At 43.0% G+C, this 14,933-nt stretch overlaps 1 protein-coding gene across 3 annotated transcripts in view; it reads right to left on the bottom strand.

The window, feature by feature from the left end:
- b4galt2 (UDP-Gal:betaGlcNAc beta 1,4- galactosyltransferase, polypeptide 2) overlaps positions 1-14,933 on the bottom strand; it is a 397,537-nt gene that overhangs the window by 73,525 nt on the left and 309,079 nt on the right. For 2 of the 3 annotated variants that reach the window (XM_078560978.1, XM_078560977.1), the window contains one exon: positions 12,331-12,453. The exons of the other annotated variant lie outside the window; for it this stretch is intronic. In XM_078560978.1, coding sequence (XP_078417104.1) covers positions 12,331-12,453 — 123 coding nt within the window. The remainder of the gene's footprint in view (positions 1-12,330; positions 12,454-14,933) is intronic. 3 annotated transcript variants of the gene reach the window in all.

Here is a 14,933-nt window from a genome sequence, read left to right as displayed (position 1 = left end):
TATATAAATGACGAATAATAGGGGACCCAGCACAGATCCTTGTGGTACGCCACTGGACACTGGCTTCCAGTCATTAAAGCAGCCTTCTGTAATCACCCTCTGTCTCCTACAACTAAGCCAATTTTGAATCCACCTTATCAAATTACCCTGTATCCCTGGCTTATCTCTACAACCCTTCTTTATAAGTCTCCCATGTGGGACCTTGTCAAAGGCTTTGCTGAAATCCATATAAACTACATCAACTACACTACCCTCATCTACACACCTGATCACTTCCTCAAAAAATTCAATCAAATTTGTGAGGCATGACCTCCCTCTGACAAAGCCATGCTGACTATCCCTGATCAAACCTTGCCTCTCCAAGTGGAGATAGATTCTCTCCTTCAGAATTTTCTCCAATAGTTTCCCTACCACTGACGTGATACTCACCGGTCTGTAGTTCCCTGGCTCATCTCTACAACCTTTCTTAAATAGCGGAACCACATTAGCTGTTCTCCAGTCCTCTGGCACCTCCCCTGTGGCCAGAGAGGAATTAAAAATTTGGGTCAGAACCCCTGTGATCTCCTCCCTTGCCTCCCTCAGCAGTCTGGGACACAAACCATCCAGACCTGGAGATTTGTCCACTTTTAAGCCTGCCAACACCTCCAATACCTTGTCACTCCCTTTATCAATTTGCTCAAGAACGTCGCAGTCTCTCTCCCCGAGTTCCATACCTTTATCCACATTCTCTTGGGTGAAGATGATGTGAAGTATTTGTTTAACACTCTACCGATGTCCTCTGGCTCCACCCATAGATGGCCCCCTTGGTCCCTTATTGGCCTTACTCTTTCCCTGGTTATTCTCTTCCCATTGATATACTTATGGAATATCTTGGGATTTTCCCTACTTTTACCAGCCAGAGCTTTCTCATATCCCCTCTTTGCTCTCCTAATTGCTTTCTTAAGCTCCACCTTGCACTTTCTGTACTTCACTAATGCCTCCGCTGATTTGCTCCCCTTGTACATGCTAAAAGCCTCTTTTTTCCTTCTGATCGTATCCTGAATATCTCTGGTCATCCATGGTTCTCTGGGCTTGTTACTCCTTCCTATCACCTGAGATGGAACATGTTGAGCCTGTACCCTCCCCGTTTCCTTTTTGAATGCCCCCCACTGCTCTTCTGTAGATTTCCCCACAAGTAGCTGTTCCCAGTCTACCTTGGCCAGATCCTGCCTTATTTTACTAAAATCCACTCTCCCCCAATCCAAAACATTTTTTTGCAACTTGTCTATTTCTTTGTCCATAACAAGCTTAAATTGTACCATGTTGTGGTCGCTATCATTAAAATGCTCCCCCGCCACCACCTCAGCCACCTGTCCAGCTTCATCCCTCAGGATTAGGCCCAGCACTGCGCCGACCCTTGTTGGACCCTCTACATATTGATCTAAAAAGTTCTCCTGTACACATTTAAAGAAATTCACTCCATCCAAGCCCTTAACACTATGTCTATCCCAATTAATGTTGGGAAAGTTGAAATCAACTAAAATAATTACCCTATTGTTATTTTTACACACCTCTGCAAATTGTGCACATATTTGCTCCTCAATTTCCCACTGACTATCTGGGAGTCTATGATAAACACCTAACAATGTGGCTGCTCCTTTTTTATTTCTAAGCTCTACCCACAAAGCTTCATTCAATGCCCCCTCCAAGATATCATCTCTGCTTACTGCAGTAACTGACTCCTTAATTAATAATGCAATGCCTCCTCTTCTTTTACCCCTTCCCCTGTCTCGCTTGAAGATTCTGTACTTCATTTCAAAAGGCATTTGACAAGGTGCCTCATAAAATATTACTACACAAAATAAGAGCTCATGGTGTAGGGGTAACATATTAGCATGAATAGAGGATTGGTTAGCTAACAGGAAACAGAGCAGGCATAAATGGGCCACTTTCGGGTTGGCAAGATGTAACAAGTGGAGAACTACAGGAATCAGTGCTGGGGCCTTAAATATTTACAAACTATATTAATGACTTGGATGATCAGATTGAATATATGCATGCTAAATTTGCTGATGACACGAAGATAGGTGGGAAAGTAAGTTGTGAAGAGGACATAAGGAGTCTGCAAAGGAATACAGATAGGTTAAGTGAGTGAGAAAACATTTGGCAGATGGAGTATAATGTGGGAAAATGTGAACTTGACCACTTTGGCAGGAATAATTAAAAAACAAATTATTATTTAACTGGGGCAAGATTGAAGAACTCTGAAGTACAAAGGGATCTGGGTGTCCTGGTACAGCAATCACAAAAAAGTTAGTATGCAAGTACAGCAACTGATTAGGAAGGCAAACATAATGTTGTCATTTAATGCAAGGGGAATAGAATATAGAAGTAGGGATGTTTTGCTACAGTTATATAGGGTATTGGCGAGGCCACATGAGAGTATCGTGTACAGTTTTGGTGTCCTTATTTAAGAAAGGACATAATTACATTAGAAGCAGTTCAGATGGGATTTACTCGACTAATTCTTGGAATGAGGAATTATCCTAATAGGAAAGGTTGGACAGGTTAGGCCTGTATCCATTGGAGTTTAGAAGAATGAGAAGCGATCTTATTGAAACATATAAGATCCTAAAGGGACTTGACAGGGTGAATGTTGGAAGGGTGTTTCCCCCTGTGGGAGAGACTAGAACTAGGGGACACAGTTTCAAAATAAAGGGGTCGCCTATTTAAGATGGAGAGGAGAAGTTTTTTCTCTCAGAGGGTCGTGAGTCTGTGGAACTCGCTTCCCCAGAGTGCGGTGGAGACAGGGTTAGTGAATAATTTGAAGGCCAAATTAGATAGATTCTTGATTGACAAGGGAGTCAAAAGGTATAGGAGGCAGGAAGGAAACTGAAGTTGAGGCCACAATCAGATTAGCCATGATCTTATTGAATGCCGGAGCAGGCCTGAAGGGCCGAATGGCCTACTCCTGCTTCTAATTTGTATGTTTGTGTGCACTCCAGTAAAAGAGCAGGGATGTTGCTGTTCTTGTATCCTCATGCTTTTCCTTTGGAAATAGTGGAAGGATTTTCTGGCTGATTGATGGTCTGACAGACCACAATGTGAATGGTCCTTCCATGGCTATAGCCATCTTTATGTCAGCCAATAGGGTGACTAGCCCTAGATAGTGGGAGGATGTTATAGGTTCCCAAAGCCCATACAATGAGGGGTGAAAGACAAATATCCCATTACTCCCCGAATTCATAGGTGAAGTTCTGGTCTCCACTTGCTGGGGTTGTCAGGAGTGGGGTTTGAACCCTGCACATTCTAAATCAGAGGCAGGAAGGTAAGCACTCCGCCAAATGTTCACTCCATTAAAAACAGGCTGGTCAGTCAATATATTCCACCTGCACTCATTGCACTGCACCAGTACAAACAGTAAAAAGGCATTAAGAATATAAGAAATTATAGGAGGCCTTCAGCTTACTGAATCTGCTTCCTCCATGCAGATTCCACTGTTACAGTCAGCACCTCCAATGTACAGGGGCTTTGAATAATGCATTTCAGATTTTTGATGACAGGGTAGAGATAATGAAAAGAGAAATAGCTACTGGATTCTGAGATTTTAGGGCATCAATTCATGAGAGTTTTCAGGATATTCAGAGACTCTCCCCTAGAGATTAAGGGACATTAGTAATTCAATAATATCTATATTCCAAAACAGTGCAGGGACTCTGTACTGTCAAGGGGCACATTAACAATGGAAGCTCCTACATTCTAGGTGCTGAAATGCAGAAACCTATGCCTGAGATTGCACATTAATTAAATGTTAAAGGGGGTGAAACACTTTTCATTTGAAATACTGGTATGGGTTGATAGAAGAAGCTGGGATGACAATATGAATTCAAACTATGTGTCCAAGCACTCATGAAAACCAAGCAATACGATGAAAATTAATTGCCCCCTCCACTGAATTATTTTGCTCCTGTGCCAGATGCAATGAACCATTCTGCACTTGTAAACATGGAAAATTGCAAGAATGGGCTTACCTGGCTGATGTTGCAATTCCCCCTTGATTGAGTCTGTAGCTAGAAAACTAAGCGCAGTAGTAGCTTTTTGAGCCACAGTTTATGCTGTGCTGTTTATTGAGAAAGTTTGCAGATTTTCTAATGAGATGTTGCAAAGTTCTCCCAGGACTTCGGAAGTGGATCTTAACCTCTTTAAACTTAACTCTATGGCAGATACTCAAAGGCCTATCTATCTGGTGGGTGAGTATCTCTAAGAGGGTCTGGATCTTCTATTGTGTTGTCTTATAAACCTGATCTCCAGGTTCTTTTCTATTCCTCCTTCTCTTCCCCCCCGCAACAAATAAGTCAAGGTGGGAAAAACATCTCATGACTTTTAGGGAAATTCCCAAATAAAAACAGTCTCAAGGTAGATTTATAAATGAAGCTAAAAAGCTTTCAAAGTAAAGAACAAAAAATTGAGAAAATACTATTGTAATGTATGTTTATCAGCCTTAATCTACCAAGACAATGAAACACAACAGTTCACCATCTAGGTTCCAGGATCAGTTTTCCTCAGCTGCTGTTCTAAATTACCCTTCTTTTATGTATGGCTTTCCTTGGAGCTGCTATCATTATGCCACTGTTCCACTGCTGGAAGTGCAGCAGTAACCCAGCTTATGCAAGTAATAAGGTTTCCACCACACAACAAAATAAACATTGCAATTGGGAGCAGCTATGAAGAAATTCCCAACCACAGCAGCATAAGTTAGTGTCATGGATTAGGCCATTCAGCCCTTCATGCCTGCTGTCCATTCGATAAAGTCATGGCTGATCTGACTGTAATCTCAACACCACTTTCCTGTTTTCACCCCCACCCATAACCCTTTGTTCCCTTGTCTATCAAAAATATATCCAACTCAGCCTTGAATATATTCAATAACCCATCCTCCACTGCTCTCTGGGGAAGAGAATTTCACAGACAAACGACCCTCTGAAAGAAAAATATTCTTCTCATCTCCATCTTTAAAGGGAGACACGGGCCCTGTCAACCACAGTGGGGGGAGGAAACCTCGGCTCAGGAAAAAGGAAGACATGTCAGAAGCACCATTGTGGAAGGTAGCATCATCAGGACAGATGCAACAGAGGCAGAGAAACTAGGAAAATAGGATGGAGTCCTTACAGGAAGCAGGGTGTGAGGAGGTATATTCGAGGTAGCTGTGGGAGTCGGTAGGCTTGCAATGAATATTGGTGGACAGTCTATCACCAGAAATGGAGACAGAGAAGTCTAGGAAAGTAAGGGAAGTGTTGGAGATGGACCATGTGGAGGTGAAAGGGGTCGAAATTGGAAGCAAAATTGATAAGTTTTTCCAGGTCCAGACGAGAGCACGAAGCAGCACCGATACAGTCACTGTTGTACCTGAAAAAAAGTTGTGAGAGGGGGCAGGATTGGAACGAGGAACATACCCCACAAAAGGACATGCATGACTGGGGCCCTTGCAGATACCATGGCCACAACTTTTATTTGGAGGAAGTGAGACAAGTTAAAGGAGAAGTTGTTCAGTGAGAGAACAAGTTCAGCCAGGCAGAGGAGAGTGGTGATGGATGATGGTGATGGTGATGGATGGGGATTGTTTGGGCCTCTGTTCAAGAAAGAAGTGGAAAGCCCTCAGATGGGCATCGTAGGAGATGGAGGTGTAGAGGGATTGGACGTCCATAGTGAAGAGGAGGCAGTTAAGGCCAAGAAACTTGAAGTTGTTGAAATGATGTGGAGAATTAGAGGAATCACGAACTTAGGTGGGACGAAACTGGACAAGGGGAGAGAAAATAGTCAAGATAGGAGGAAATGAGTTCAGTGGGGTGGAAACAGGCTGAAATTATAGGTCTACCAGGTCAGTTCTGCTTGTGGATTTTGGGAAGGAGGAAGAAGCGGGCTGTGTGGGGTTCGGGGACTATGAGGTTGAGGTTGTTGAGGGAAGATCTCTAGAGATGAGATGAGGTCAGTGACAGTCCTGGAAACAATTACTTGATGTTCGGTAATGGGGTCAAGGTCCAGGGGGAGGTAGGAAGAAATGTCTGAGAGTTGACACTCAGCCTCTGCAGGGTAGAGGTCGGTACACCAGATAACAACAGCTGTACCCTTGTCAGCAGGTTTGCCAACAAAGTCAGGGTTGGGCCTGAGAGAACAGAATGCAGCAAGTTCAGAAGGAGACAGGTTGGAGTGGGTGAGCAGAGAAATTAAGACAGCCAATATGCCGACAGTTCTCAATGAAAAGGTCAAGAGCAGCTAAGAAGCCAGAGGGAGGGGTCCAGGTGGTGGGAGAGTATTGGAGGTTGGTGAAAGGACCCATTGAATGGGGTTGGGGTGTGGTGGGGGAGCAGGGGGAAGACTCCTGCCCAAAGAAGTAAGCACGGAGACAAAGGCAATGGAAGGAAAGTTCAGCATTGTGCCAAGCCCAAAATTCATTAAGGTGAGGGCGTAAGGGAATAAAACTGAGTCCTTTGCAGAGCACAAAACATTCAGGCCTTTAGCTTCCTGCTTTCTGTCTCCCTCCTTTCATGAAATAACATATGCTACAGCCTAATGGAACGAATTGAAGTAATGCAAGTTTCTATAGTACACAACTCCTCAGAGCAAAAAAATGAACCTGTATTTACTACAGTATTCTTCCACTGCATAGAATTCCAATGGATCAAATAATTTCCATTCACTGTCATTGGAACATCGCAAATGACTTACAATAAGACAGAATTTCTAATCCGGGACAACACATAAAAGTAGTATTCTATTCCATTATTCACGTATTCATTGTTCAGCGTGAATTATATTTTGCACATTAGAACTTTGTTAACATTTTGAGGCCAAAATACAATTGCCACTGAAAATAAACATGGGGACTGCGATGCAGGAATAACCTGTGCCCGCTCCTTCTGATTCAGCCAACATGCCAACTTGGTGCAGCCTGCTAGGTTAAATGATAAATGGCTGTACATCTCAGCAAGAAGCCCTTGTTTGTGTGATGCTAACATCACTTAAAGTTAGCCTGTACTGCTTAAAATAAGCCTGTACTCTTGAAATGGAGGTGCATTCTGGCTTCCACAGGCGCTGGAAGTGGCTGGCGAATGGTGTGACCTGCAAGAAATGTGAACATGGCACATCAGGGCAGACAGCATGCTCCTAGGTTTTCTGATGTAGCACTGGAAGCCTTGGTACAGGAGAACAAAGGTCTTCTATGCACAGAGGCTTGAAGGTCCTCTAAATAAACTCTCCAAATCCAGTGGGACCCGATAGCTAATACTATCAATATTGCCCCAAGAACCTGGATACAGTACAGCAATAAGTTCAATGACCCCATATGAATGGTCAGAGTCAGGGAATTCATCCTCAGGTGCCTTACCCTTACAACTGAAGCACTAGATTCACACATTGCTCAATTCACCACATCACCTTACACTCACCGAACAACAATCTCCACCAACCAGAGCTCAAAAGCTCACATTCATAGCTTCACCTCACCCTCACACACTTAATAATGCCAAAAACCTCATATCCACACCTCACAGCTTGCATACATTGCTAGCTGTTAATCGATTACAGGCACGTCACCAAAATGAATTGCACCAGACTCACTGACACACTTGCCTCAGTCTTGCAGGGTAAGGTAGTGAAAAAGCTGAGGCAGCAGGAGCTAACCAGGACAGGCCCCATGTCATCACCCCAGTGGAGGAGACATCAGTGAAATGGACATGACAGAGGCCATGGCCAGCAGTGGGACAAAAACATTACAAATGGCTGTGAGCTTGCACCTAATCCGCCTCCTCACATCCCACTTTCCCCTCATCACGCAATCTCTCCTGATTTACAAGCTGTGGATGGATCAAGAATGCAGCACTTGCTTTCCCCAAGCTCCCTCCCTGCCTACAACACTATCTTTATGTTTTAGTCCTTTCATACACCCAAGAACTGCATTGCCAGGCAGTGGTGCAGGAGCCAGAAGTGATAGAAGAAGAGACTGTCACTTGCTCTGACACTATACATAATTAGAGCTAACTTAGTCACAGGATCAGCACGTGGCAAGGGACTGGGCACAAGTGGCCTGCATCAAGGGCAGGAGGAAAGAATAATGAAGATGCCAGCCCCCAGGAGGACAAAGTCAAGTTCTGCCACAGAGCTCTCAGATGAAGACTTTGACAGGTCAGCATACCGAAAGAAAAGCACAGCTGAATTTTGGACACAGAACTGTATGGTGAATTGGCAGGTCCGCCGGAAAACTTGCTGTCACTTTCAAGGACTGTGGAGAAATCCGGGACCTGCCTTGCACATGGCTTTGTGCAGAGCTTAGACCCATCCTTTCCAGCATGGTAGTGGTGGCCAACTCCATGAGCACACTTCTGGACCCACCCGTAAACTTGTGTCTGTTGGTCGGTGTCTTAGCTTCCATTGCATCACAAGCAGAAGACATATAACATTTGGGTACTGTAGTAAAGGCTCAGATTAAAGTCATACAAGCACAGCTTGCTGCCATCGTGGCTGGGGGGTACTAGTGCTCAAAGGGATTTCAGCGTCTCACAGCAGTCCAACAAGATGTGTTCCCACACATTGTTGGAATCGCCGAAGCACCATTCTGTGGAGTGGCAGTGGTTCTGTGGAGCACAAACTTGCTGTCCTCTCTCAGGATGACAGCCTTCATCCTCTTATCAGGCCACTCTGCCAGGGTCCAAGATGTTGCCTCTAAGCCAACCCAGACTACTACCACTCATATCAAGGTGAATAGTCCTAGCCCGTGCCTTCTAGGGCCAGAGCCGTGCAAGGTCATCCCACAAGGCCATCTGCAGTCTCCTCCCATGAAAGTCAGCAACCTTCCACCAGCCATGTTGCAGCCACCGGGGGACAACACCAGGACAGGCAAAGGCACACTGAAGACAGGGACTAAGGGAATGCACAAGGGTGAATAGTTGACTTGTGTATGGAATATGGATCTGTTTGTTTGGTGTAGTTTGGAATGTTTGTTTTCAGTGGCTTTTACTTCAGCCTTGTGGCCAAAGGGGCATTGCGACAGTCAACAACAGAAGGACGGTAAGGCGTGAGACCATTGTTGAATGAGGACTTTTTTTTTAGTTCGCATGAGATGTCAGCATCGCAAGGCCAGCATTGTTAACCCATCTCTAATTGTTTTTCAGATGGCAGAGGTGAGCCTCAAGTTTGAAATGCTGCAGTTCATGTGGAGTAGATACACAAAGTGTGCTGTTAGGGAATACCCTGGATCTTGACCCAGAGTCACTAAAGGAACAACGACATAGTTCCAAGTCAGGATGGTGTGTTGCTCGGAGGGGAACTTGCAGGTGGTGGTGTCTGCTGCCCTTATTCTTCTAGGTGGTAGGGAGCACAGGTTTGGAAGGTGCTGTCACAGAAGGTTTGTTGAGTTGCTGCAGTGCACCTTGTAGATGGTGCCGGTGGTGGAGGGTGTAAATGTTTAAAGTGGTAGATGGCGTGTTGATCGGGCGGGCTACTTGGTCCTGGATGTTGCCAAGCTTTTTGAGTGTTGTTGGAGCTGCACTCATCCAGGCAAGTGGAGGGTATTCCATCTCACTCTTGACTTGTGCCTTGTAGACAGTGGAAAGGCTTTGGGGAGATCAGGTGAGCTATTCACCAAAGAATTCCTAGCCTCTGACTTGCTCTTGTAGCCATAGTATTTATAGTCAAGTTAGGTTTCTGGTCAATTATAACTTCCAGAATGTTGGCGGAGGAGGAATTCAATGTTTACCTAATGCCAAGCGTTCATGATGGCAAGTAAACACTTCTACTAACACAGCAACAACTAGTGGAAATCAATCAGCAAATAATCTGAAAATAGCACTGTTGGGGTATCCTTCCGTTTGCTGCACTCATATTCAACTGTGCTAGGTTAAGAGACGGTATTAGCTGGAGCGTTGAGGTAAAAAATGGCACCATTAGCATGAAATCAGCATTTTGCATTTACTGATGCCACAATCTGTCTCCTCTGCATACTACCTGCCCGCTCTCCCAGCATCCTTGTTAATGACTTCACCAAAATGGCATCCAGTGCAGCCTGCACCAGATGTGTGCGGGTGCGGCACGGACACCGTTTTTGGATCTAAAATGGCACCTGCAGAACTGAAAATATTGACAATATGCATCGAAATTTGATGACTTCCTTGTCAATCAAGTGGCTAAAGTTAGATTCAGCTCCAATATTTTAAATAAATGTAGATATTATTTGTTACGTTTATTTTTGGACTTTCACTATTGCAGTACTTCTCACTGCCCAGAAATGCCCATGCCTGATTAAGTATGGCACAGTCTTCAACCATACAGTGGCACAATCAGATTTCTGCAGGAAGCTCCACACAACCATCCTGATGTTCAATAAATAACCTTATCACGAGTGACAGCTGCATCCCAAACACATCACAACTCTTGCCTCATAACCAATGTCAGCAACAAGGCTGATCTAACCATATTTATTGGCAAAATTAATCAAGCGCTTATGAAAATCAAAGCGGACATTCTGGAAGAGAGGTTGCATTTCCACTGAATTCAAGTGGTTTTCTCTTGCTTGTTTCAATATACAACCAGGTTATCCCCAGCATTTGTCTATATTTAACAAGACAGTCCTGAAATGGCATCTCTAAGTACCAGTGTTGGCCAGGGGCTGCAGCCAAACTGCTGTCACAGGCAAAAGCAACTTTTGACCTGAAGTAACCTGATTCCAGTCACTGGCCTGAGCTGGCTGGAACCGGTTTGAGGTAACTGAGTTTCTTGGAAAACAAAGGGAATGTGAAAAGACACAAGTCCTTATTTAGAAAAGGAATAATGAGGTAATGCTACCTAAGTCCTTGGGACAGAGCCAATGAGAAGATGCCACAGGCTAGGCAAGCAAGCCTAAACTAACGGGAGAGAGACAGCACAGCTTGAAGAGATAAGATTCGGAATAAGAATGGAGAATTCCAGGCATGGAGCCAGCGAAAACTCCGGAGAACAACCATCGCGGAAGTGAAAGAAGCTATGTCAGCAATGTAGAGACGCAAGAGAGAGAGAATGGAACGCCTGGCCAGCATCAGCTCTCCTTTTCGGGTATTAGCTTTTATATTCTGTGACCACTCAGGGAGTGTCAGAGAAACCTAGTGGGTGTGCATTTAGATCCTAGTTTTGGGTATAAAACTGTATAACCTGCTGTAAACTGCATGTCTATATTTAACCAGACGTTTAAGCTATATGTAGATGATCTAACGACGTGAATAAAGCGAATTGAGAGTTAAGAGAGAATTGACTCTTCTCCTCTTTGTACTAAGCCAACAACCGTTACCGGTAACCTCCGGTCAACACCATGTAGGATAAAAGAAAGAGAAATAGAATATACAAATTAGGAGGGGTAGGCCACTCAGCCCCTCGAGCCTGCTTCGCAATTCAATAAGATCATGGCTGATCTGATTGTAACCTCAACCCCACAATCCTGCCTACCCCCGAAAACCTTTCACTCCCTTCTTAATCAAGAATCTATCTAGCTCTGCCTTAAAAATATTCCAAGACTCTGCTTCCACCATCTTTTGGGGAAAAGAGTCCTAAAGACTCATGATCCTCTGAGAGAAAAAAATTTCTCCTAATCTCTGTCTTAAATCAGTGACCCCTTATTTTTAAACAGTGACCCCTAGTTCTACATTCTCCCACACGAGGAAACATCCTCTCCCCATCCACCTTGTCAAGACCCCTCAGGATCTTAAAGGCTCAAGGAGAATTGAGATAAAAGGAAAGAGGGAAGGAATGAGAGTAGGTGAGAAAGAGGAATAGGAAGGAAGATGGAATTGGGAGGCAAAAGTAGAAATATACAACACAGAAGGTTGTCATTGGGCCCATCATATCTACGTGTAAACTAAAATTAATCTCCCTGTCCCACTCACTACCATAGCGATGTATCTTTCGAAGCTTCAAATATTTATCTAATTATCTCCGAAAAGAAATAATGGCGTCTGCTTCAATCACTCCCTTCGGTAACACATTTCATCTCCAGCCAAAATCCAGGAATATCTTCTTTCAAATTTATCTGAGTGGAAGTAATTAATTATCTTAAGTTTCTCTTCAAATCTATAGTTAAAACATAGGAACATAATTAGATAGCGGAATTGGTAAGAAGGAACCCCAAAAAAGTAAGAATCCAAGCTGCAAAATTCTTTTTGTAAAACTGTTAATATGAAGCTAATCTTGGACAAGACCATAAACCAGCATTTAATAAAAATGCAAACAAGCCTCCTCTAATTATGGCATCCATGTTATCTTTTCCAATCAAAACTGATTTGAATAATTCTGGCATAATTCAATGATATTAAGGTTTAAGTACTGTCTTACCTGTTGTAAATATCATCGTCCTCACCACCCCAGCCCCAGTACTCATTAGGGAAGCCATTGATTCTTAAAAACTGCTCCTTGCTCAGTCCTGACACCCCACCAAAGTAGCCACTGTATGGTAGCCTAACAGGAAAAAGGAGAAGGTTAGTGAGAAATACCCACACTTGAGTAATCAGCATCTACTTCGTAAAGCAGCTTGATTTTTTTCAAGTGGCAGATTTTATGTTCAAACTTTGAAAATTATCTGCCCAAATTTCAGAAGCTTAATGACTGGCATTTTATGTCTATTTTAGTATTAATTTATTATTTATTCCCTTTGGGACAACATGCAAATTCAGTAAGTTCTTCAAATTAATGGAAAGGTTGAGGGCAAGCTACTGTTGGTGTGATGTAGATGGTGAAGTACTGTAAATGGACTGGTGAATTATAGCTATTCATAACTCATGCCGCATCTGAGCTTACTGGTTGACTAGCGTCTTAATAATAGCATGTGGTGTGAAATCATCATTATTTTTCCAGCAAGATCTGGGCCATTCTATTTTCATTGCGTTGCAGCTCATGCCATGCACAGGTACAAAGGGGATCTCAGACTTTTGCAAAATCATTTGCCATACAGATTCCTGGGGTGAAGGAATTGCCTTATGAGGAAAGTTTGAGCGGGTTGGGCCTTTACCCATTGGAGTTTAGAATGAGAGGCGATCTTATTGAAGCATATAAGATTCTGAGAGGCTTGACATGTAGATGCTAAGAGGGTGTTTCCCCTCGTGGGGGAATCTAGGACAAGGGGGCACAGTTTCAAAATAAGGGGTCTCCCATTTAAGATGGAGATAAGGAGAAATTTCTTCTCTCAGAGGGTCATTAGTATTTGGAACTCACCTTCACGGAGAGCAGTGGAGGCTGGGTCGTTGAGTTTTTCAAGGCTGAGTTAAACAGATTTTTGATAGACAAAGAGGCCAAGGATTATGGGGGACAGGCAAGAAAGTGGAGTTAAGGCGATAATCAAATCAGCCATGATCTTTTTGAATGACAGAGCAGCTTCAATGGGCTTAATGGCCTACTCTTGCTCCTATTTCTTATGATCTTAGAGTCATGAGGCATATTTATATCTTGTCAGAATTTATTCTTGGACTAGAAAATGAGGGCAAATAGCACCAAATGGAACACAATTGGAGAAATACAACATATATACAAACAACTGACCATCTAAAGTCAGCTTAAAATGAAAATAATGTGATGTTTAGTTACTGGAAATTTTTTTTTGCCTGATCAGCAGAGTTTTCTCCATGTTTGAGGTTTATAACAATTACCATATTGGCAGTCATTGCCTTGTTTTAACAAGCAGAGGTGTAAGGGAATTCTCAGATCATAATCTGGATGCTTATCAAGACCGAATGGCCTAATTTCTGCTCCTATGTCTTATGGTCTTAAGTGAACTCCATTACGTCCATCAGAGAAAACTACACAGCTCTGAGAGTCTTTTTTTAAAATTCACATCTTCAGGTTTGACTCGAGGGTAGTGAGAATAAGATGAAAACAGTATTCTCCAAACGTGCAGTTACAGACGATTAAGCATAGAAGGCCTGCAGACATTATTGAGCAACTCACCAATTGTGTCATTTCAAGTAGGTTGATTATGGAAAGGGATTTTTACAGGATTTTTAGCAGTTCTTTTGCCACAAGGTCAGTCTTTAAAAGTGCTGAAATGTACACACCATTCTCCTTGGTTCATCTGTATTTCGTTCTGCTTTCACTTTGACTCTCAATCGCATCTCTTCAAGGCAAAAAACGTGTAATCTGTCCATTGTTATTTCTACATAGTAGCTTATGCACCTCAAGCGTGAGTGCTTTTTGCAGTATATACTATGCCAATGAGGAACAAACATACATACATATGTGGGATGTGACAGTCTGCCTGCTATGCATATTTTAATGACTTTGAGGTTATGTTGGGTGCATCGTCATCACTTCTACTATCTCATGACCTTTTATGAACCAACTGAATTGCCTTCAGTACTTCAAGCAGCATAAAAGATATGCTCTTGGACAAGTCTCTATAAAAATCTTATACTTGAGTATTCTTTCAAACAATTTCTGACAACTCCCTGCACATGCAAACCAGCAACTCTGAATCACTATGAATCGATTAGAGATCTTTACCTGCATTTTCTTTTTTCTTCATACTATTTGTGCTAATGGAGATAATGGATGTTAGAGTTATGGTGTAAGTACACTTTATAATTGTGCACCAGTATTTTCTACTTCCGTGCTCTTGGTGTGTGCCAGCAGCATACAACTAGAATTTGCTCATCCCCGATGTGTGATTTCCCATCCCATAAAATTATAGTTAAGGAAGTGGAAATTGCTGGGCATAGCATCTAGAATCAGCACAAAGCAGTTGCGGACAAGTATAATACAGGCTCTATGTTGAACAGAGCTCCTTGTATTTGGCCCCTAATACATCGGTTTGCCATTTCCATTACTTGGACTGGTTGTCCTATGGCCCCTTTGAGGGAGGCTTTTTTGCCTATTTGTAATGAACTATGGAAGTGTTGTGCTATGAATTTGTGGCTCTAAGGAATGAGTTAAGGCTATTCTAAACTCCA

Source organism: Cetorhinus maximus, chromosome 17 (genome assembly GCF_964194155.1).
Source record: "Cetorhinus maximus chromosome 17, sCetMax3.hap1.1, whole genome shotgun sequence".
Lineage (NCBI taxonomy): Eukaryota > Metazoa > Chordata > Chondrichthyes > Lamniformes > Cetorhinidae > Cetorhinus > Cetorhinus maximus.
The sequence above is the reverse complement of the archived record's forward strand: the minus strand, read 5'-3'. Positions and strand labels throughout refer to the sequence as shown.